Consider the following 24,297-nt stretch of genomic DNA (forward strand, 5'->3'; position numbering starts at 1 on the left):
TATATCTATTTTTTGTTTCTAAGGTTGCAAAACCGCATTAATTTTTTATTAAACATCATAACTGTCTGTGCCTTATTTTTAACGCGCTTTAACGTCTTTTTCGAATTCATTACCCTTTTCTTGGTAAATAGAAGCAAATCTCTTATAATTTTTTTATTGAAAATAATATCTAACAATAAAAAGATAACAACATGGAATAGTAACAGCCTTTTACATTAATTTGAATAGTTAATAAATATTAACAAAGAAAGAGAAATCTATACACTCTAATCTAATCCCTCGGTATAAAAATAATTTACAAAAACCTATATAAGGACAGCTGCCTTTAAAACGAGTAATTTATCAAATGCACCGGGTACGTGGTCCTTGCGTTAGACTTAAAAAAAAAGAAAAACACCCCTTAGGCTTGACCATCAGGAAATATTAAAAGATTTAGTAACAAAATATACAATTCTCTTGAACAGAATTTTAAAAATTGAGATTACTTTAGTACACTTACAAAACTATGTCACGTCAGCAAATCGAACACCTTATTTTGCATTTGTACTTGGACTTACACTACATAACATCATCGAGATTTTGGGCTTCAATCTCAGAATTAATGGTTATATGTACCTGCAATTGTCTAATTGAAAGCACCGAATTGCCCAGTTGTTCAAATTTCTGATAACTTTGCCAGCAAGGTAATTTCCACAGAAATCACGAAATGGAGGAATTTCTCCACATCTATGCAAATTATCCTACTGACAAATTTCCAGAAGTTTGACAAACCAAGCCTAATAGCTTTAAGGCCCGGTTTTCGTCGATTGAAAAAATTAATCGACATTTTCTAAAGAACCTAACTGTGATAGCTTCCTTATGACTTCCGCTTTTTGATTATCGTTCAGCTTTTCGATAATTACGTCGATTGCGTCTAGAGTCATATCAGGACACTCCTGTAAAAATAAATTAGAAAGTTTGTCCTATCAAAGAGAGAAAACTTGCCTCTATAAGGTCTTTTATTTGGCTTAACCCGGCGTCTTTTTTCACGGCATGAATGTTATGACTGATGATCGATTTGTGCGGGGGTTTGCTCAGTTGGTCTTCGATCCAGTTCACTACCACTTCATTTTTGTCCCATTTATAACCCTAATAATATTATAATAAATTACCTGGGATGTTCAAATAACTGTTTAGTCAGTCTCAAAGGACGAACGGCAATATTGCTCAATTTTTATTTAGCTTACTTCCGCTGCACCTTTGTCCTCCACAAACCACCGTCTGAGCATCGATTCTCCTTGACCTAAACCGATTTCTGGTTGAGCATCAAGAAGAGCTTTCAAAACTCTTTCTTGAAGCAGCAGTCTTCTCAGTCTCCAGAAGAAATGATGTCTTGCTTTTTTCCACGCAACGATTTCCTATAAAAACTCACGACCATAAATCCAGTTTTTGCTCGTATTAGTAGAAACTTTTGCTAAAAACTTACGGATATCGTTCCTTTCTCCAACATCCGTTCGGGTGTGTCATGTAGATCAGCAAAGTGGATGGACACCTGATGATACATTGGTAAAAGATCGCTTTCCCTCTCTTTTATCTTTGACTCTAAATCCCTCAGTTCTTTTGGCTTTTCCCGTTCTGGAGTGGGCTGAATCGGGGTTATACTCGAAGACCTATTATTATAAATAAACACTGTAATATCAACGTCTAACTTTGACTTTCAGTACCTTTCCCGTACTGGTTGAGCCGCCTGGACAACTTTCACTTTTTCATCTAATTCCTTTAGTAATGGGTCTAATCTATGCATCGTTTTGAGTAGATCTCTTTTTTTGTATTTGACCTCAACTATTCCCTCAGGCTCCAACACTCCCCCCCTTGCGGTAGGATCCGAGTACATTTCCATATATCTAGAGTTAATAGTAGGATCTACTACAGCCCAAGCGCCTCCTCTTAACTCCGAATTGGGGGGCAGATACACTATAACTGGCTGCTTGTACTGTCTCAAACCGTCCACAATATACGCTCCGAATTTCAGAATTTCCTCATACATATCTAAAATTTAAAACAAACATCAATATATTCTTTGAAATGTCAATGGGTGCACGGGGTGTAATTCATTATAAGTTTCAAATATCACCTTTCATGCCGCCACTGAAACCTCTCCAATTTGCGAAAATAAACAGGGGTAGATCTTCTTTGGAAAAGTCTTGAATTGCTTGCGCAGTTTTGTAGGCAGAATCCGGGAACCAGACTGAAAAATACTGAGTAAGCTTAGTTCCAAATGAGAGGGAAATCAGTACCTTGTCCAGCTTGAGATACAGTCTTGGCCTCCGAATCTGGGTTGGCAGGATCGGCTGGTAAGTTCAATTCCACAGTTCTAGTTTCCACTGCTATTACCCCAACAGGAATGCCACCTGGAAAATAAAGGTTTTTGAAGGATTTAAAAGGAATAATTGGTAGCTTAAAGTACCTAGTTTGGCACGACCAATTACTACAGTTTGGGCCCAAGGGCGCAATATTTCTGTCCACGAGCCATGGTCGAAAAATCCGGATTCCCACACAGAGGGATCACTGGGAGATTCTCGGCCTTCCAACATCCACCTTAATTGCGCAAATTATATATTAAGTTATTGAAAATATGTATAATTCCACACACAATTATCTTACCTAGGATCATAAGGGGTTTTCGTAGGAACATAGTCAATTTCTCTATCAACAGGATCACTAGTTTTAATAATTGGCAGAGGCGACAATTTATCCTTTGGCATATAAGACAGCCACTTCAATATAGTGTAAATACCATCTGGAATACGATGAAATATGAACGCAAATTCGAATATCAAACCACATAATTTAGTAAAAATGTACCTAAATCGCTTTGTTCGGTTTTATGTGAGACTCCGTTGTTGAACATAATCTGAACACCTCCTAATTGATTGTTTGATGCGTATACTTCTTTGCCTAATACTTTGTTTAAAGCGTTATACCTATTAATAAGGGAATTAATAAACTGCTTTACCAAAAATTTTTGAAGACTTCCTTACCCTGTTAACACAATGTAAGAGTTTTCTATTTGTATGACACGCTGACCTAATCTAAGTAGATAAGAACCAATTCCGATAGCTCTACAACTAACCATCGAAATGGTTACTATTTCGTTGTATGCGGATGAAGTTTCACCTGAAATATAAATAATGAAGATTTGTAATTACAATTTAATAATTATATTCCCGCTTTGCTCTCGTGATCAATGGTGATATGTACTTTCGGTTATATCTATTATATGATTCTCAATTGGCCACAGACCGTGCCAAAATTGTACCAAATGGATGAAGATTGTGCCACGGACGCATTCACCATTTTAAGTAGAACTGCAAATGGTGTCCCAGGCTAGAGTCCCCTGCCTAAACTAATGTTCAAAATAATGCTTCATTTGCAGATATACCATTGATCATTTCCAGCAAGATACTCATATACTTTAGATTAAACTTTACTTTAGGCCAATCCATATTTCTTTAATTATAAAATACATGCAATAAATTACCTGCAATCATTCCAGCATATTTTAGATTCTCCACTCCCAAACCATCATCTTTCCCTATAATATCTGTAATTCGATAACGAGATTCTCCCTCATCGTCTATCAATTCTGCTCTCACAGAATTAACGGCACTAATTTTCGCATAGTCTTCCGGGGTTAAATACAAATATTTAAACCCTTTTTCCGGATCATTAGGATCTTCCCACGAGATTTTATACAGAGCTTTAACCTCTTCAGCTAAGCCTATTCGAGCTCCTGAGTTCACGGATATGTATATTCGGGGAATTTTCAGCTTTCTCGCTAATTCTGAGGCTAGGCCGTATACCTTAAAACTTTATATGCACAAAGTATTTCCAGTAATACATCCTGAACTTTACCTTGTCCTCTCTGGGACCGAAAGATCCGATATTGTAAGTAATGTCATTGGAAATCACTATAATATCACGACCGTCTGGGTATTCTGGAGTGTAAAGAGTGAGTTTCCAGGCCACCATTCCAACGTTGTTCTCACCTAAAAGCCACTGAGCTTCAAAAAGTATTTCAGAAATTAGGGTTTTTCGAAGAAAAAAGCAGGAATTTTTTAGTTATATTTTATTGATAAATTGTTAAAACATACCCGCCACTCTCTTTTGCTCCGTGAGTCTCGTTTCAGTTTCCACATCCAAAACCAACTCCACGAAATCCATAAACTTATCTGGAATATCTATCGATTCAGATATAAATTGCTGGCTATATTGCTTCCACTGCAAATCCACCATTTGTCTGAACATTTCAGGATAATCATACACGTAAGTGGTGCCGTTGCTTTGCGCTTGGAATCTCTTTAATTGAAGGTAATCTTTGGCCAAATACGGAGTGGAAATTGGAAGCCCGTGCATGGGACCCTGTTTCTTGCCGTAGGCCTGAAACCGTATTTCTCCGGATTCAGAGTCTATCACTTCCGTGTACATGTTAATATCTAAGTAATAACCGCTGTCGTTGGCTAGACAAAGGCGAATGGGGGTTGTAGGAGCATTAGGTGATGGCCTGTAGAAGTGGAATGTAAAGATATCAATTTAAAAATATAAGACTGATTTAATAAACCTGATTAAAACTTTAATTTCGGCTTGCAGCACGCGGAGCTTCCACAAACGTGGGCCATAGCGTAACACAGTGTTGGTTACGGCCTCTTCGATTTTGGCAGGGTCCATTATCACAGTTGGTATAAAATTGAGGAATATGTGATTGCAGTCGGTTCGCTTAGATTGCGGGTGGGAAAATGCTACTTCCAGTTCATCCATTGCTTCTAAGAGTACTCTTTCACCTGTAAATACAAATGTAGAAAGGGTTCGTGTTCAGGTTTGTTCATTATACAGGATGAAACACCGGGTAAACTACATTTATGCATTATAATGCTCCAGTAATTTTGTATGTTGCATGACATACAAATTACATGAATTTCTCACCTTCATTTTGTAGATACTCAAACGAAGCCTCCTTCGTAATAAGATCTGAATGCCTAATAATGCTCCTAATAAAGAATCTATAGTCAGTTACTTCCTTGCCAGGAGGTACTTTTGCTTTCCCTAAAAAAAGCGGAAAAAATTAATACTACATAAAATCACCAAATTACAAAAGTTAGCCCTTATTGAATTAAATTAAAATTTTATATCTTTTCGCACTGTGAGCGTTAAACTGACACTAACAACTGCTTTTCTGGGCAAAAATAACTGAAAATGGTTACAATCTTGAGGGATCAATTTACCTAAATACAAATGCATCTTTTGATTTGACGTCGGCAAAGCCTCTAAATTATAGGCCCTCATCCTGCTAAGTTCCAACTGGAAAGCCGCCGCTGGCTCTAAATGTCGATAAATTTTGTCCTCTGTGAAACTATCTCGTGCCCTGTATGTAAAGAATTTAGGGAACTGCTTGTGTTTCAAAGGACTGAAGGTGATTCTCCTTATTTTTCTCGACAAGAGTTCTTCTTTATGCTTGGTGCAAAAGCTGAGGAAGAGTTTGCTCATGGTGGAGTCGTCTTTATCACCTGAAGAAATTTTTAATGTCTAGCATTCTGAAAATTAAACTACCCGTCTCTCATTACCATCATCCTTAATGCCCACATGCAATATGTGCACAGGCTCCAAAATAACATTCTCGTCGCTTTGAGGCACTCTAGGGCCATCTACTGATAAACTGACGTTTATTGAAGTAGAGTTTTTGCGCGATTCAGATCCTAAGTATGAAGATAATTAATAAATAAACAAAATTAAATATTAAAAAACTAAAGTACCTGACTCAACTGCATTCAAATCTCGTGCGCTTATAACAGCGGGATTAGAAAAGTCTTCAATTAGATCTAAAATTTCGTCCGCATATTCTTCGAACTGGTGTACATTCTCGAACGCCGCCATGCAGCCTGTTCTTTGGAATGTATCCACTACAATTGGTTGCTCCACGAGCATATCATCTGAAGCAATAAAAAATTCAACAAAATTCTCGGATATACATAATTAGCTTAGTTTACCAGTATCTTGAACGCTGTTGCTAGACAAAAGCCTAGACAACCTATTAGGATGACTAGGAGGTAACAGAAACTGAAAATGAACCACTGGAATCTCGCCGCTCAATTCTAAATGCTGCAGGGTGATTATATCGTAACTAGTATAGGCCCTTCGAACATAAACCTATATAAACAAGGACATTGCTACAATTTAAAAAAAAACTTTAAGCGAGGCGTATAACTTACTTCCAACGCCGCACTCGATACAGATTTGTTGGAATGGAAAAAAAAGTCGTGTAAAATATCGTAAATAGATGTCTCAGAAACGATTAGTTTTTGCAAGTTTTCCGGATGGAATTCATGACCGTACATATCCACAGCCGATAAGAAAATGCTTTCCATTTGGTTGTGGCGTAACTCATACGCGGGTTGATGGGCAGCAATTAAGACTTGTCGGGCTCTGGAAATAATTCAGATTCTCATATTCTCACAAGTTAAGATTTGAATCGAAACATTTGTTATACCGGGTGTCCTGGCAAACCCAGAACATATGAGATTAACATAAAAAATAGGTTTTTATTTTTTTGCGCTTGCACAGATTATCCAATTGAAAAACTTTTACAGAGAGGTCATCGTACTCAAGACCGGCCATCATTTTGCAATTTTTTCAATCTTCTAATTAGAATCATTTTGGTTCAAACCGGTTATAATTAATTTTAATTCTATCTAGTGAATGAAATAAAAGATATATGTAGATTATGTCTTTGTGTTATCAACATAGATTAATAAGAAACTTGTTTATTTACTGTGGGGACATCAGAGCAGCTCACTTACACTAATTATCTTCAGGTTTTTCATTCAATGAATTAACTCGTATATAAGTTAAAAATTAGTAAGAAATTAGCAAAAAGAGAAAATTCGTTTGACATGAGGTTTTTACTCTTATTTTGTTGGTGACTTTGTGTTTGTTTAATTCTAAACTTGACTCTGACCAATCGTGGCTTTATATGGTTACTCCGAACATTGAAATTTTTTTAATTTCGCGGCGTTTTGAGACAAAACAGCCCTAACTAGAAAATTGAAAAATTTGCGGAATGATGGCCGTCTTGAGTCTTGAGTACTATTACCTCTGTGTAAAAGTTTTTCAATTGTATAATCCGTGCAGGCACAAAAATATAAAAACCACCTGATTCAGTTTAATTTTTGCACACAAATTCATACATTTATCTTAAATGATATTAGAAACATAAAGCAAAAATCAATTTACGTCGGCCTTCCTTGAAGGGCTGTAGCGCTCTTAGCAAGCATTTGCGGACACATTTTTACTAAAACTTTCTTCCTTAAAATCAAATTCCCTTTGCACGATTTACATATGGCGATTTAATTCTGACTCAGTCTGTATATAGAACCATTTGATTCTTATTCTTATACTAATTTTGATTTTGTTGATTTCAGAGAGGAAAAATTTACTTTTGCTGGTTTCCGAACAGGACAATACTTACCGCAAGGCGACCCTAGAATGTTCACTTTTGTTCAACGACGTAAGTTCGGTTAATGCGGGCGCCAATTCATCGGTAAGCCCCGGCTCGTTAGCCCATAGATGGTCAACTAGCATCGTAACCAGCAAATTTTTTTTGGCAACCTAAAGGGCAAATAAGACAGTTTATAACCACGAAATGCAATAATTTCTATTAATATACCTGAGAATGAGAAAATATCGTAGCAGAAACAATTTTCATATCATCTTTATGCTTTTCTCTTAGTACTGAAACGCACTTGTCGTAAGACCCGTGCTGGAACTGGTTTTCTACATCATAGTACTGCTTTAATAAATCTTGAACTGCGACCTTCATTCGTCCCCTAATGCCATTTCGATACCTAAAAACCATACATATGAGGTTTTGATCAGATAGTAATAAGAAGTGACTAATAAAACTTTTCCTGAGATTTTCTTCGTTTAAACAGTAAACATACCTTTGAACTAACTGTACAATTCCTTCAGTGGCCAAAAAGAACCCGTCCCGATCTGCTCGTTTATTCAACATGGCAGCGTGACTATCAATTACCGAAGCAATTTGTTGGCTCGGGAACTGTGCCAACACTGAAGTTATATTTCTTTCATATAAAGACATCAACCGCCTGATTTTCTTCTCCACAGCAATAGGAATACGTCCCGAAATCGAAGCCATAACTTCCTGCAGCTCTAACAGTGGTAAACTTGGATCTCGCAGAGAGGACATGAATTTTTCAATCACCTAAGTTTAAGGAAATATAAGTTTATTAAATGTTTAATAGGGCTTTTCTAAAACTCCTACTTCTCTTAGCCTTGGTACATTATAGGGATCAGGAAGGCAATAACCTGCAAGAGTATTTTCTAACATCGATTTATAGCTGTTATGGATATGGTTGAGTTTGTCTGGGGCTCCTTGGATTGAAGTGTCCATTTCGGGGAAAGGACCTAGAAATTAAATTAAATAAAGATAGTTCAATAGAAAATGAACAGTATCTTACCCTTATACGCAATAGTCTTTGTTACCAAATTCGGATCGTCTAATTCTAAAGTGGCCAACACCGAACCTCCCTCCAAGACAGCTCCAGGTCGTTTGGCATAAGTCACGACCCCGGCCTCGGCCGAAGTCAAAGTCATCACCATCTTCATCACTTCTATTTCGGCGTAAGTTTGTCCTTTATTCACATGTCCTCCGTCCTCAACTAGGAATCCAATGAGTTTTCCCGCAGATGGAGATCGAAGTATTGTAGGATCGTTCTCTTTTTCGAAAATGCAGGTTTGGTTGCCGATTACTATGCGATATCTAAGGAGAAAGTTGAGTGGTATAATCGATTATTAGTTTATATTAACATAATAAAAACTATTTATCATCTATTTACCTATCTAGTAATATATATAATAGCTTGAGCATTCTATTACCTGTCTACTTCTTCTTTCATGTATGTGGTGAACGACGAACCATCAATTGAAAGCAATATGCCACTGTCGTTAAGCCGATGCACTTCAATTTCTTTAAAACTGCCGTTCATCTGAAAAACACCAGTGAAATTAGTTAACTTTTTATTTCACATGCAGAAATGGCACTTAACAGGCTAGTGTGTATAATAGGACTTTTGTGATACATATATAATTACTACAGAATCAATTATAAACATTTCAATTTCGGTAAGTCTAAATACTTTAGCATATTCTAACTGTGCGTGTATGCAAGGTGCAAAACCCATGAAATATCGATTATGATACGTGCGTACCAGAAGAACTGGTCTTACCTGCAGGAAATATGTGTTAGGTCCACTCTTTGTGGCTTGGACCTTATACTTATTGCCGCTGTTAATTAACTCGACGTCAACCACATTTGTTAAAGTGTTTGAGGCTTGAATTTGCCCCTTTTCCAGTGAAGTGATAAAATCTAGGAACGCAGTTTCGATAGTTTTGTCGGCGATATGTAGAGCTCCACAGACCACTGCTAACATTACGTCTGGTTTTTCAGATTGAACTTTTTCGGAAATCAGGATATCTAACCATGCAGTATCTATAGTATTTTCCTGAAATGAAAAGAAAAATTACGTTATTGAATCTTTTTTGTTTTATTGAAGCTGACCTGAAAATCGTTGGTCTCCAACAAAGTAATCAAATATTCCACAGTAGTCCTAAAGTCCCCCCTAATGGACAGTTCTTTAAGGGCGATAACCAAATTCTCCCTAGCCTGTTCCCTGTTTTCACCCCACGAGAAACAATGTCCGAATTGAGAATCTGCAAATTCATGCAATCCCCCCGAAGCGGCGACTGAGAAGTACCCCCAAACATTCTTGGATGACCTGAAGTTTAGTTCCTGCACAGTACCAGAACTTGGCTTAAAACCTTCATCGGGGTTTTCAGAAGTAATTCTCGCAGCAATAACATGTCCCCATGGCTGAGGTTTATGCCTCGGTAAATCAAAATCAATCTCCGTAGTGCCCCAAGGGGATTCACCATACAATAATCTAATATCTTTGATGTAATGCAGTGGCAAGCCCATGGCAATCTGTAGTTGGGCGGCAGGCAAGTTCACATCGGATACCATTTCAGTACATGGATGCTCCACTTGAAGCCTCGGATTTAACTCTAAGAAATAGTAATTCCCAGTGGTTTCATAAAGGTACTCTACGGTTCCTGCGGAAACGTAGCCGACCATTTTGGCTAACCGAACTGCTGCCTAAAAAATTACTTTTCAGTAAACCTTAAAATTGCTACAATTATGCATCGTCATACCCTCTCCATTTCTTCAAACACTTCTGGACTGGCAATAGAAGCCGGAGCTTCCTCGATGATTTTTTGATGTCGTCTTTGAATCGAACAATCTCTACCGAACAAGGAAATGGCATTTCCATAGTTATCAGCTAGCAGCTGCACCTCCAAATGCCTTGCTCCTTTTGCCAGTTTCATTACGAATATTGGAGACCCAGGGATTTCAGTTTGTACCTGTTTTATATTGGGTTGTTAAGGTTTAAAACATGGAGATTTGAGTCTGACCTGTCTGAATGCAGCAGCAAAATCATCGGAATATTCCACCTTCCTTATACCCTTCCCACCTCCACCCTCTGAGGCTTTTATCATTACTGGAAATCCTATTTTATGCGCTGCAGTAAGGCCTTCTTCGGCAGTTGTCACGCACCCTTTGGCAAATAATTCCGAGGAGATTTTTATTTTTTTGCCAGAATATTGTGCTTTAAGACCTGAAGATAGTATTTTCGTTGATTTTTTTTATGAGAGTTTGTAATGATTAAATACCTCCTCCTGACCATGGTAATGTTGGAACGTCCGCAGTTTGGGCTACAATGGAGGAAGCGATTTTATCACCCAAAGCCCACATAGCCTTTTCTGAAGGACCTATGAAGATGATTCCATTTTTGTGAAGGAGCTCTGGTAATTTTGGATTTTCGGAGGCGTGACCCCAACCAGCCCACACAGCCTGGAGAAAATTTTGGCAATTTGAAAAATGTAAAAAAAATGTTTTCCCATGGTCATTTACCTGTACTTGTAATCTCACTGCAATGTCCACAATAAGCTCCACATTGGCATAGTTGTTATTATTGGTTCCACCGGGTACTGGGACATAGTGATCAGCCATTTTGATGTATTCAGCGTTCGCTTTCAGATCTTCTGGAGTCACCATTACGACGAACCTGACAGCCCTCTCATTTTTGAACATCTCGTAAGACCATCTGCGTACTGATCTCATGCATTTTACAGCTGCGATTCCGTTGTTAGCTATTAAAACCTAGAAAATAATCGCTATTGCACGCAATTGTCACTTAACTGTGGTCTTGTGAGATTGAAAATGGACTTGAGTCTGTATTTAGAAGAAGCATCCGTGTAAATCATATAGGTTCCTGTCCATTAATTCGAGAAATAGCGTGAACTAATGAATATCCGACTGATAACTAATATTTTTGTCCACCAAATCTCGATTAATTCGAATATACGAAAAAGAGAGACAGACCAGATTCTTGATTGCGTATAGGTAGAAGAACGCTCCCAGGAAATGACGTCAAAATGACGTAATTTTTTAACCTTATAATATGAAGAACTTACGTTGATATACATTTTTGATGTCATTTCTTGAGAAACGTTCTAATCTCCAATTTATAGGAATGGGCCTCTCATGAGTTTACCATCATTTAAAATATACGCAACAGAGACATAGAGATAATGTCCCGTGAAAATCCCATTGATGACACTTGAAGAATCAGAAACGATACTTGAGTACTTATTAAAATATCTGAAGGATCACGTATCTAAATGAGTCATGCTTTCAGTCTTATTCGTATACTTAAATCTGACTATTGATAATTTAATTTCAAGGGGCTGAATTCTCTATTATTTACCTTATTGATAACTTTAGTCCCGTTAAAGCGTTTGACGAATTCCTCAGGAGTGGCCACAGTAAAGTCCTTTTCTTGGTGTCGATTGTTGTGGAGCATCACGGTGCCCTGCGACATAGAAGGCCTGAAAGCAATAAGAATGCTAAATACCTTTAAAAAACTAAAAATTTCGGGGAAAAAATTGCCTTAGTTCAACTCCTGCAAATTATGATGGAAGTACCCCCCCCCCCCCCTGGTTAGAACGAAGATAAACGTGAAAATATTACTCGGTGTACAGGAGTTATTACCAATTAACACAACTTTTTAATGAAAAATTGACAAAATTTCTAACCTTCTGTTATGAATTTTCCTAAACATGTCATTTACATTTTTTTGAGTTGCCGCCAAAGCCCCCCACTCCCCGCTCAGCACCCTCCTCTCCTCAGCCATTCTACTTAGACAACACTACATACACTTTCACCGAAAAATTCGAATATTTCTGCACTGATTTGACATAATACTGCTTTGAAACCTTTAAAAATAATACAATCTCTCCTTAAGCATAATCTCCAAGTGTGAAAGCATGATAGGGAGGTGATTCCAACTGGAATATCGCCGCGAACTTTGGATTTTCGATAAAGATAAGAGAAAGTGGTTGCCGTTAATTTGTTAATTGCAGCCTTGACCTCCCGTCTTGACTAAATCCCAACAAACTGTTATCGAATACACTCGTGTTTTATGTATCACTACAATGCAAACGCACTTCAAGCCCGAAACTCCTCATATATTTTGATAGCTTTACTATTTATTCCTATGAGTTACGCGTTAGTCAGCAGAATATCAACAAAAACTGTAATTTGAAGCAATCGAAATTGGCGGTTTGGAGTACTTGTTCAAAGGTTTCAGGGCAAACTTCCGATTATAGCTTTAAGGGGCTGCAATTTAGTTTCTTGGCATTCAGTCCTGTACAGAGTGTCTTCGGGTGTGATAAAACAGTATAAAAAAGATTAATGTTACGTACCGCTCCAGGCAGGCCAGAACCCGTTTATATTTGCTCGCATTGTATTTGTTAGTGAGATAAACGACTTTGTTAAAAATCCGCGAGAAATATATCATTTTACCGTTCACTGGTTAAAAACATACTGCAGCGGAGAGAATTTCGATAAGGGTCAAAATAGTCTTAGAATGTATTTCACTGATATAATGATGAGGTGAGCGCATAGATTCGACATTTTGGAGGAACATCAAAAATAGCCGATTCGAACGGCACCATTGCAGGAACAGGGACACCCTGTACATTAACAATAGCTGTAAGTATCCGACAAGTGCTCATAACTCATTATTCGTTAATATCGGTCGCGGTAGAGTTTTTGCAATTATAATTTTAATCGGATCCTGTATTTATTTTGTGAAATTGGCGTTTTACGTGTATATCCTCGTGGACAACCTTGATTGTTTGTCGCACGGAAGGATTAGAATTGACGCATATAGGGCTGATTAGATTCATTAAATTCATAGAGTGATGGACTCGATTCGTTTCTATCGAGAAATGCTCGCCTAGGCCACGTTTTTTTCTTTTTAGATGAACTCAAATTGCGCACTAAATTGCCTTCGGAAATAATAGGAAAACGTGTTGCAGAAATAATATTTGCACACTCAGGCCGATATCACAGAATTTCAAAATATCTGCCAATAATAACAGGAATTCATGCGTCACGTAATATTAATTACTCCTGAACTCGGAAGATGCTTTGAATAAATAACGATAATTAAAAATATAGAAAGAACATCAAAAGTTGAACGAATAATTAACTGAATGAAAAAACACCACTTGAAGGTGACGTCAAAATAGTCGAGTTCGACGATCGTTTGAGGACAAGTACTGTAACAAATCTAAAAGTCACTACAGGAAAGAAGGCAAAAATCTAACTTAACTTCAGTTATTTTGCCAAATAACAGCCCCCCGTGTTATTACATCGCCTTGTGTATAGCAAAATTTTTATAGAAAAGAGGAGAATAATCCGAGAGAATTATAGGGCGACAGCAACTTTTTGCCGCACCTTGTATGTGCCTAAATTAAACTTAAAGGTGAATAAGTAATTTCTCCCGTCGTCGGGGTGGATCGAGGATGAAAAACAAGTGGCATTACTACACGTCATCCCCCACAAACAAATCCAACGAATAAGTTCTGTTGACAACCTGCAAAGAAAACCGTCATTTCCGAAGATTTTCTTCTAGATTCTCCGGCGTCTTCTTCATGCGATTCTTCAATATCCAGCAGGAAAGGTTTCGAAAATGTCTGATATTCAACTAAAATGGGACAGTTGGTTCCATAGAAACAACAGCAAAGTTCCTTCAAATGTTCAGAAGTTTCTCGCTGCTAATCAGATTATTCCCATATGGTCATAGGCCATATGGGGACACCATGCGCCCGGTCTGTCGGTTTGATCTTAGATGATGTGGTATAACTTTAGTGTGATCCGCACCATTTTCAGTGCGGAAATCTTCAAACTCTTGAGAAGTTTTCGTCTGTTATCAGAAGCTCAAAACAAGCAAACTACTCACGCAGTATTTCATATCTTTTACAGGGAGCACTATTAGCCACATATACATATATGCTCTCAAATGAGCCAGCGAAATCCATATGAAAGCGCCAGGGCTACGCGAAAATGGTTCAACTGTCCTGGATAGTCATTTTGCGCAAATATTGCACGCACAAATAATCAGACATTATTAAATCCTATTTGTGCGAGAATAAAAAATATCCTTTGCACACTTTTTTCTTAAACATTATGTTAGCTCAGAAATCAATAGATTACGTATTGATTTTGTTTAAATTATAACATCAAGGAGTCTTATGTGTAAAAATAGATTTTTTTTTGTCCAACACTACTCAATTTTTCTCTTGGAAAAGACAGAGATGATAGTGGTAATGAGGGGGGTGACAATCAGGAAAGGAAATATAACCATGATAAGAAACATAAGTAGAGAGGGTAATAGTAATGAGTTCCCGATATCCTCAGTGAACACTACAATTGACTTTATACTGAATGACACTACGACTGAGACCTTCGAGTATTTGATTTTAACAAATCCACTTTTTCCATCCCTTCTTACACCTCTACGACGCATCAAAGAATACCTTGATCAAAGAAAAAGAGTCTGCAAGCAAGGACTGAACCCAATCACTGCAAAAACCAACTAACTCGTATTGATTAGCATATGTGTTCTTGTTTTCTATAGAATTAACCACCTCTTTCACCAATCAAAACAATAAACACTTACTTAAGTCCTTTCGTGGGCACAGATAACTTGCCTCCATTATCTTGATTCATCCACTCTGCCCTACGTTGCTCCACATTAGGGCTTTCTGTTATGGTCACATCTGGAGGCATTGGAAAGGGCAATTCATCCTCTCCATCTCCAATGACAAACCTCTTGCTGTTCCTCCTTCCCAGGAACTTTTGGTTGTTCATTATTTGGGGAGGATAAAACGTGAATGTGGGAGTAAACGCCGCAAGGTTTTGGTCTGGAGAGTTATTCTCTGGGTTCTGATTCTGGGAGATATTTACGCCCGTTGACAAATTCTTGTTTTCATCCATTGAAGAGCTCGAAGTGTCAGGGGGCAGTACTTGAAGAGATATGACCTGATCATTAATTTGGATGTTGTCGATTGGAGCTGTGGTGGTTTCCAATTTCCTCGGAGCAGGGCTTCCGAGGTCCCCCCCGTCTGTTAGTTCCCGAGTCTTGTCCACTACACCCAATAAGTTGGTTTTATTTCTGCTCTGTTTCGTAGTGGCGTTCTTAAAGTTCTTTCCTCTTTTGGGGACAAATGGGAGACTGGCAGGTCTCGTGGCGTGAGAACCCGCATCCGAAGCACCTTCCCCCTCAATTTCGGCGGATCTTTGCCCCTTCAGCTTGTTCCTCGTTACCTTATACTCCTCAATAACGAAGAAACTGTTGTACTGAAGCACTAACTTGCTGACGCGTTTGAGAAAACTAAACAAGAAACTGAAGAGCAGGAAAAGTTTATTGGTAACGTCGCTCATAAGCGTGACTTGCGTTGACGCCTGTAGACTGGAATATCAGGTAACACGAACAGGTTTTTTCGATTATTTTTCCGTCACTGATCGTTAAATGGTAATTAGCGGATTTTGGACTTGTAAACAAATATTTCTTAATTTTTTTGTGGAGGTTATGGCTAAATGCGTCGAAGTGTTGCTTTAATGTGGGTATCATGATTGGTATGAATGAGGTTTATGCGATTAATATTCGTAATTTCTTACAATTTCTGCAAAAATTTACAGTCTTGTACGCTCACAATATGTGCAACTTTAAGTCTGCTTAAAATCAAAAACGGCATTCATCCATGCTTCGCGGTGATATTTGGACGCCGCAATGGCTTAACTTTGCCCAAAATTCAGTGGCAATTTGTTCGATAATAATGCAGTTCAATTAAGCATAAGGACATCCAATAACACACTAATTTCTATGTTTTCCAACGTTTTTAATGCACGTCCGCCAGTTGTGTTCTATAATGCGAAGTCTCGTGGGCGATTAATATTTAATGGTTAGTTGTTTACGTCACATGAGACAAAGGTAAAGTTTCAACGAAATACCTAATGGACACTAATTAAAATGTCGATCTACTGCCTTGTATCTTATCAAAATGTATAATAAGCCGAACTAGGTTCTCATTAACTAGTATTACAATCGTTTTTTAAATGTCAGGGAGCTAAAAAAGATGTTCAATAGAGCACGGAAGGCAGAGAAACAGAAATAAATGAATTAAAAATTAAAAAAAAAAAATAAATAAATATATATATATTGTATATATTATTTGGAAACTTTACAAGTCACTGTAAGAACTAAATTAGAAAAATTTCGGCAAGTTTACTGGCCCTAAATTTCCATAGAAGCTACGTTCCTGATAGTTACCAGCGATTAAATAATTTGATCCTGAGAGACCTCTCAGCAATGATTCCTGCTTTCAATTGCCACATTTACATACGTAAAATCAAAAACTTACCCAGAAGACATCTTGTATGCAATGCTGGTTGACAAATAACTATATTGATGAAATCTTCTAAATGCGAATCAAAGTTTATGAAATACAGGGTGTTTGAAGAGGAGATACACATACCTCAGTATGCTATTCTACATCTCATTTTAAGCAAAAAGCTCGTATTAACAGAGGCCCGCAGGGGCTTTACTTGGGGTCTACAGGGCGATAAAAGTTGATTTCGCAAAGGGTGTTTTAATATAGTATAATGGATGGCTTGTTGGTATTTTAACGAAGTTGAACAGCACATAATGCGTTATCAAAAAGTATCTTTTGCAATAAAAGTAAACAATTAACGTTACTAAATAGGATTTCAAAAGTTTGATAATCAACTTTTATCGTCCTACACATTCTCCACAAAGCGTGTGCAAGCCTAACTTAAAGAGGTTTTTAACTTAAAACTTTATACAAAATCCTTCTCCTAAATATGCTCAATTAAGATATCAGGATATTTTTAAGATTATATTCTTTTTTAATAACCTGTTTGCAAGAAAACAGGTATTTTTTGGTCAAATCATCTTTAAGACAATTATTATCATGTCGAACTGAATGTGATTTGTAACCGTGCTTTCATGGCTTTCTGGTAGTCTTAGTGCGCATCGGAAATTTTTATTAATTAAAAATTGATTAGGTATAACGAAATGGGTCCTAACTGGTGGGTCTAAAGTTCACTAATCATACAAATTGAAGTTGAGCAGATAGGAAGCATCAACATATCTAACCATAATGCCCAATAGTGAAACGAAATTAAAGGACCCACGCGCTAAGAGAGACTCTTCGGTATATCGATTTTATATGCTATATTTGAACAACTCTATAAAATGATGTTCCAGAAAAAACCTCGAGCACTAATTGTAGGAATAGCTCTGGACAGCATTTTCATTGGGCAGCATTACAAGAAGTTCGCGCGAGATATAAAATTATAATTTATGATGAAGGAAATGATACTAAGGCCTGTCTGTATTCCCAAGAGTTTGTTTAACTGCCACTCTCTCTAATTTAGTCTTAAGGTTAAACTTTTGGCCTAACAGCAGGAGGCTACTAAAAAAATAATCATCACTCAAAAATCTTCTAATAAGCTGAGGTGAAAGCGTCACTCCTACCCCTTTCAAACCTGTCAAGACGAAGAAATATAAAACTAAATCGAAGGGAGATTCAATACAATTTCTCCCATGTGAAAAACTTTCTATATTCACTGCAGTGCAAGTGTGTAACTCAAACCATCTTAATAAACTGTTTGTGTCATGAGTGAGCCTAAAACTAATTTAAATAAAGAAAGGAAAACGCATTATACAACACAACCAGACTATTACCGGTGATACTTCTAAAACAACACTTTGACGCCCCCCAAAAACTACAAAATTCCAGTAAGTCCCTTCAAAACATATGCGAAAAACTGCACTGGTTTAGTGGCACTTTACGTTTTCTCGGGAACTAACGAATTTAAAAATTAAAGGTTATAATGAATTTGCAGCAGGCCAGGAAAACAAGCAGGAATCGATTCGCTGCGAGGATGTCGCGACGAGTGACGCGGCCTCGTACGATCAGGAGGCCAGCAGGGCAACGCCATTGGATTGGCGCAAATTAAACGGAGTGGCTTCGCTTGTTTAGATTTCATTCATGTAACTTTCCTGTTGTTTACTATTCGATTAGCGTAGGTGACAAGAGCCAAAAAATATAGGTCAATAGGCCCTTTAAAGTTCAGAAGCAGAAACAGGTGGAGTAGAACAGGGGCTTAATATGAGATTGCAGGAAGAGCTGCTTATACACATTATAAGTAGGTGACCTAGATTTTAACTACAATTTTGCTATAAGAAGGGGTGGACCCGTTTCTACATACAGACGAAGTAGCAACAAAAACCTTTTTTTACAAAACAATGTTATTTAAAAAAACCAGACAATTTGATGCTGCGCAGTGTACACGAATATACAACATTTTATTCAAATAGACTACACAAGCCTTATTTACACAATTTGCTTTTAATGATCTAAATACCTCAATAGTTTTAATATGAACCAATGATTTGCATACATCCAAAAGCGTGCTCTTTATTTAAAAACAAAATTTTGGGCATTTTGATGTTTTGCAATGTATGCAAGTGAACAAATGTAACTGCAAAATTTCAGTACGTAATACCTTATATTTGGGCCAAAAAATACATAAAAAAACTCGCAAATTTTATGGCACTAAGTTGCATGTTATGCCGGATTTTAGTATGCGCAGATCCACACAGATGTCCTTCACCTGATATAATCCAGTGATACTGAAAAGTGTATTAAGCAATGCCTAACATATAGGCAACCCACCATACACATTGACAAAAGTGCCCAACACTTATTTATTGCAGAAAGTTTGTTGTCGGTTTCAAAGTTTTGATATGGTCAAATCAAAGCGCAACGTCGCACTTCATATTAAATGCAAGAACATTTAAATCTAACACTGTGTACCTACACTTTGTTGTGCCAATAGCTTATATCATGGCCAGTAAGGCACATGATAAGTAAAATTCGGGGTATCAATATTCTTCAATATCTCCTATATAAAAAAATTCTACGTACTTCAATCTCTTCCTTCTCTCCAACAAGGCAGCCTGCTCCAGAGCGGAAAGCCCCCCCAATCCGCCCTGCCCCACCGACCGGGCAGGGGGCGGCATGTGGTCTATATCATCTCCATTCTCCGGAAAATCATCATACGATTCATCCCCTGTATAAAAATGTGCGCATAAAAATGTGCAAAGCCACCTCAAAACACTGGACTTATGGGCATAACAGACATGCTTGACTTACCCACAATCCAGTGTGTATGCTCTTTATTGTCTATTCCGTTCCCCACAGGTTGTTCGTCGGTCATTTTGATTTAAATTCTCTTCGTTTCTATCATTAAGAAGCTTACCGTCTTGGGGGGTGTTGGCAGAGCCTTCCACAATCACTCCTAGAAAAAAAAACCGCCGAATTATTCACTAAATAAGTAACTAACGATGGAAAAATACTAACAGTGCCCTTTCAGCTATGACAGCCGGTTCAAAACAGAAAGAGTGATCGACACATGAGGACACGTTGACTTTGATTTGCCCTTTTCATTTTTGACCTTATGCAAATATCAGAATGTTTAATTCGTACATACGACACTATTTGTGGGTCAAAAGGGCAAGCGCTCATGGGTTGATGTAATAACAATATAAATAACGCATTTTCGGTGATACTGCGTACCTACTATGATTAAATTGTTGTGTTAATAGCTTGAGAGGTGATTTACGTGATTACCTCGAGAGAGAGATGTGAATTGCTTATAATCTCGGCTTAATGACTCAAAAAACATGACAATAATGAAGAGATTATAAGAGTGAATTTTCTCAAGTGTCTCCAGGCAATTACCCTAAACTAATTTATAGTGAATTGATAAAATTTCGCAGATATATCTGAGGCCAGTGGCAGTACATTAGGGCAGTTTTTCGAGTTATACAGGGTGAGCAAAAGTTACTACTACAACATTTTTTTCAAATGGAAACCCCTTATTTCCATATAATTTTTTAATGCTTCTCGACATTTCAAGCATTTGTTACGCAAAAGATCCTATAGCTATTTTTTATTGTTCTTAAGAAAATGGCTCCTAAATGTTTATGTTATTCACGTTTTAACACTTTCACTGTTATCTATAATTTGTACGGTCGCAACGAGCGGACAACTTTTTTTTCAAAATATCACTATAAACAAATTGGTGGCACCTATCGGTACTAGTAGCACATAGCTAACAACAGCGGTGGCACCTATCGGTGCCATTCGCAGTGAACGTATTAATAAACTGCATTTACTAAATGGTTCCACATAGAGCAAGACGGATGGTACCGTCCTATCTTAGTTTTGACACAACTATCAAACGAAGGTCATTTTAAAACCTTCAAAAACCTAAATTTTTAATTTTTTTTTTAATTTGCAAAATTTCTAGTCTTCGAAAATTTCGAAATTAGTCTCGTTTTATACACAGAACACTGTCAGCTGTTTTGCTCTATCTCAAACCGCTTACAAACCACAGATCTCTAAAACATATATTACTGAAGAAGTGTAAATATCGCTTTACACACACGCGCATAGACAAGACAGTGAGTAAAACGAGTCATTATACACGAATGCGGCGCATCACATATCTTCTAAACTAATTTTGAATACTCACTCGAGGAGTTTTTGTTCTTGAGACTCAGAACCAGTTTGCAAATACCATACAAAATGACTGTGGCAATGATGATAATGGGAACGAAAGCAACTAACACGAATAACATTAAACCAGTGATTTTAGGATCACTGGAATAGAAACCAAGCCAATCGGTTTAAGCGTTCTGGTTGGACTAACTTAAAAATTGAGCACCGACTTGTAATAAACTTATATCTCTAAATTGGATAAAAGATAACCTTGGCGTGATTTACATGGAATACCCATGTGTAAGTTTAAAACCTATTTTCTTGGCGATTAAAATGTTTTGTTAGGTTATTTAAATGATTAAGGAGTCACTGACAACAGCGGTGATGGTCACTTTGACTCATGTGTTACATTGAATACAACATATCACTTACAGTGTTACTGCGAAGATGGTGATAAGTGCTTCTAATCAAACATACGTGTGTGTTACATATGCTGTTACATTTTTTGAAATCTAATAGGTACAGCCTGTACCACATATAGCACGCCATAAATAATGGTTTATGCTGTCGCATTTTAACGCCTTGTCAGCGATAATGACAGAGATAGCGATTATGACAAAATTACGCGTAATAATACACTATATCCATCAATTGCAGGATTTACCACTTAAATGGAACAACTGGCAAGAATTTGGTGGACCCTGTATGATTTGATAAATTTAGTTTTATGTCGTGGAGTGTATCCAATCACGCGACAAGCACGGATCTTCCGATAATGTAGAATCGATAACGTTGCTTAATAGTGAGGAGCAATGTACGCCAATGACAACTTAGGGATTTAGGAAATGGATCACCCTCAATATATCGATACTAACAAAGGTACTGTACCAACAAAATAAACTCACGTTTGTTTTATTGAATTGCAGTATATTAGTGTAAAATTATTTAGAATTTTTGGATGCACGAATTACATCCTAGGAGGAATTTCATGAATCAGATGCTCTATATGTAATACACACTCGTAGACATGGATATCTATAGCAGTCCACAACGAACCCTGCTCAGACAACTCTGAATATAAATCAACATTTTAACTTACGTGTTTGAATATCCGTTATCCATACATTACCATTCATTACATAGTACATAATACAAGGGCTTTAATTCTTATTTTAATAATTTATTTTTCATTTTCAGTTAGGATATTGCAGCTCGAACATCATTTTAGCGAGACCTAGAGATCTTTAATGCGATGCGCTTATGAATATTTAATTGTTTTCAACCATTATGGCGGTTCAGAGCCACCTTCGGCAAAAATTCCAAAAGAATTCACGTTCCATTCGGAAGTTGCTGCCGTCGTTTTTTTATTGGCCCTGAGATGTTTGCTATGATTCAAAATTTTACCATGACGTCATGGCGAATGTCGTCATTGGCGTTCCACGGCCACCTTCGGCAAAAATGCCAAAATAACCTCCCTGTTTAGAGGCGATACACAAAACAACATTTACCATACCGGGCGTTTGATTTAAATAAACGCATTTTAGGCAGGTTTAGGTCTAACTGCAAAAGCATTAATTTTGAACTACCATGCACTAGGCGGATCCATTTGTCCTACATGGGATCAGTTCGTTGACCTTTCCGAAATAATCTCCAAAATTTCTGCTTTTTGTAGATCCATATCGCCCTGTAACAGAGGTGTTATCAGGGTCTTAAATAATCAATATTTCTAAAACCGCTAGAGATTGGAATAAGAATTATTAAACAGAAATTATCAAAAGGAAGCAGCGAACCTTCCAATGAAATAATATACAGGGTGTCCCCGACATAACGGTATTGGGCGTTAGAGGGTAAAAACAAAGCGATTCAGCTAGACAGGGTGTCAAAGAATTTTTTTCCATTCTGCAAACTAGAAGTAATCTAACAGTTTTTAATTTACAAACTTGAAATTGTTTTGAGACAAGTTTTTGGGTACGAAAAATTCTTTTGAAATATCTATTTCAGGTTATTGTTAAGTGACAGACAACCAATGAGATTCCACCGAGTTACTACCAACTCCTTGGATATTGCTTTGGTAAGTTGACGTATGATATTGAAGGAAGCCACCACTTGTCTATAATATGTGAAGTAAAAAATGTTAAAATACTTTTTTTAATGACTTTATTAAGGTAACAAACAATGCAAAAGAAAAAGCCATTCCCAAAAAGTACAAAAATGCTTCAGTGGGAGTAAATAGTCCCTAGTGGGATAAGGCTTGTTCTTTAAGTGTTAAAGCAAGAAAACAGACACAGAAAGAATTTAAAGAAAACTCTCCCTTAGACAATGCTCCAACAGTTAAGTGTGTTACAGCAGTGTCTCAAAGATGTTAAATTAGAAGAAAAAGACAAAAATGACATTTGCTAATTTATGTGGTACTCTGAATAGAAATTCAAATATACAACACATATGGAATAAAATAATAGCTTTTCTTGGAAATACATTTAAAACCCCTTCCCTAAAAATGTTAAAACTAATTTTTGTTGTTGGCTATGAATACAAGGCTGATATTTAGAGTTAACACCAGAGCCAAATCAAATGTTGAGTGTTTAAATTGGGCTTTACTTTTCAAGTTCCTGTTACACCATGCTCTGTTGGTCTTTTGGTTTATTAGCCCTTAGGGCAATCATAATTGAGTTTTGTTGGTAAATAGGGCTACTCTAAAGCAATAATTATTTAAAACTAGTGGTAATTGAAAAGACATAATAATTGTATTAATGATATGTATGTTGCTGTAATAAACTGTGAATAAATAATTATAAGAAACCTAGATTCTACTGTTATTTGCATTTTAGTAGCTCCACTTCCTACCTACTAACCTACTAGATCACAGGATGCTTTGGGCCTCCAACAAACTGTATGATCATGTGGCAGTGGCTAATCGATAAACAGTTGTACCATTTAATATTTAATTTGGAAAACTCACCCAATTAAGTCAGCAGAAACTATTGATCATCGATTTTTCCTATAAATATCTGCAATCAACAATTTCGGATTTCTAAGCATTTTCATAACCTCACTTAAGTTCAGGAATGTCAAGGAAAGTCTACAATATTGCCGGATTAAACAAGGAATGCATGGTGCCGGTGCCAAGACAACAAAATTATGAACATTTTAAGAGAAGTATGATATTTTACGATTTGTGTTCCCTACAATAGTAAATTTTAATATAAATTAATGGTTTTTTATGATAAGTCATGACTTAATATTAGT

General features: G+C 37.0%; 1 protein-coding gene and 1 long non-coding RNA gene across 3 annotated transcripts; one reads left to right on the forward strand and one right to left on the reverse strand.

Moving 5' to 3' along the window:
• Positions 1 to 138: 138 nt before the first annotated feature.
• Positions 139 to 24,112, reverse strand: ACC (acetyl-CoA carboxylase). 2 transcript variants are annotated; one of them, XM_066401759.1, is made up of 37 exons: positions 24,011 to 24,112; positions 19,702 to 19,846; positions 19,474 to 19,618; positions 11,877 to 11,997; positions 11,021 to 11,269; positions 10,780 to 10,960; positions 10,522 to 10,724; positions 10,261 to 10,470; positions 9,611 to 10,204; positions 9,279 to 9,554; positions 8,929 to 9,038; positions 8,511 to 8,812; positions 8,315 to 8,457; positions 7,974 to 8,254; positions 7,700 to 7,877; positions 7,502 to 7,641; positions 6,246 to 6,459; positions 6,024 to 6,183; positions 5,790 to 5,966; positions 5,601 to 5,732; positions 5,262 to 5,543; positions 4,963 to 5,082; positions 4,601 to 4,820; positions 4,134 to 4,543; positions 3,895 to 4,028; positions 3,521 to 3,842; positions 3,021 to 3,156; positions 2,845 to 2,963; positions 2,644 to 2,779; positions 2,447 to 2,577; positions 2,277 to 2,390; positions 2,114 to 2,227; positions 1,704 to 2,028; positions 1,466 to 1,649; positions 1,227 to 1,397; positions 985 to 1,128; positions 139 to 935 (listed from the first exon to the last, which is right to left on the reverse strand). In XM_066401759.1, the coding sequence occupies exons 2-37, from the start codon at positions 19,763 to 19,765 to the stop codon at positions 816 to 818; spliced, it is 7,062 nt and encodes a 2,353-aa protein (XP_066257856.1). In that variant the 5' UTR covers positions 19,766 to 19,846; positions 24,011 to 24,112; the 3' UTR covers positions 139 to 815. The 2 variants fall into 2 exon arrangements, with proteins under 2 accessions (XP_066257856.1, XP_066257855.1); XM_066401758.1 differs by lacking the exons at positions 19,474 to 19,618; positions 19,702 to 19,846; positions 24,011 to 24,112 and adding an exon at positions 15,138 to 15,986.
• Positions 20,146 to 23,850, forward strand: LOC136416558 (uncharacterized). The gene is made up of 3 exons (XR_010752723.1): positions 20,146 to 20,380; positions 21,709 to 21,930; positions 23,053 to 23,850. It is a non-coding gene; the product is annotated as an uncharacterized lncRNA (long non-coding RNA).
• Positions 24,113 to 24,297: the final 185 nt, after the last annotated feature.

This window comes from Euwallacea similis, chromosome 23 (genome assembly GCF_039881205.1).
Source record: "Euwallacea similis isolate ESF13 chromosome 23, ESF131.1, whole genome shotgun sequence".
NCBI classification, from domain to species: Eukaryota; Metazoa; Arthropoda; class Insecta; order Coleoptera; family Curculionidae; genus Euwallacea; species Euwallacea similis.

Bases quoted from the DNA above. Each gene is read 5' to 3' on its own strand.
- ACC (XM_066401758.1), bottom strand. From the start codon at position 15,901: ATGAGCGACGTTACCAATAAACTTTTCCTGCTCTTCAGTTTCTTGTTT. The intron at 2,578-2,643 runs GTAAGATAATTG...TGCGCAATTAAG, and splicing joins AAAACCCCTTATGATCCTAG to GTGGATGTTGGAAGGCCGAG. The intron at 1,129-1,226 runs GTAAGCTAAATA...TAATATTATTAG, and splicing joins AGGACAAAGGTGCAGCGGAA to GGTTATAAATGGGACAAAAA.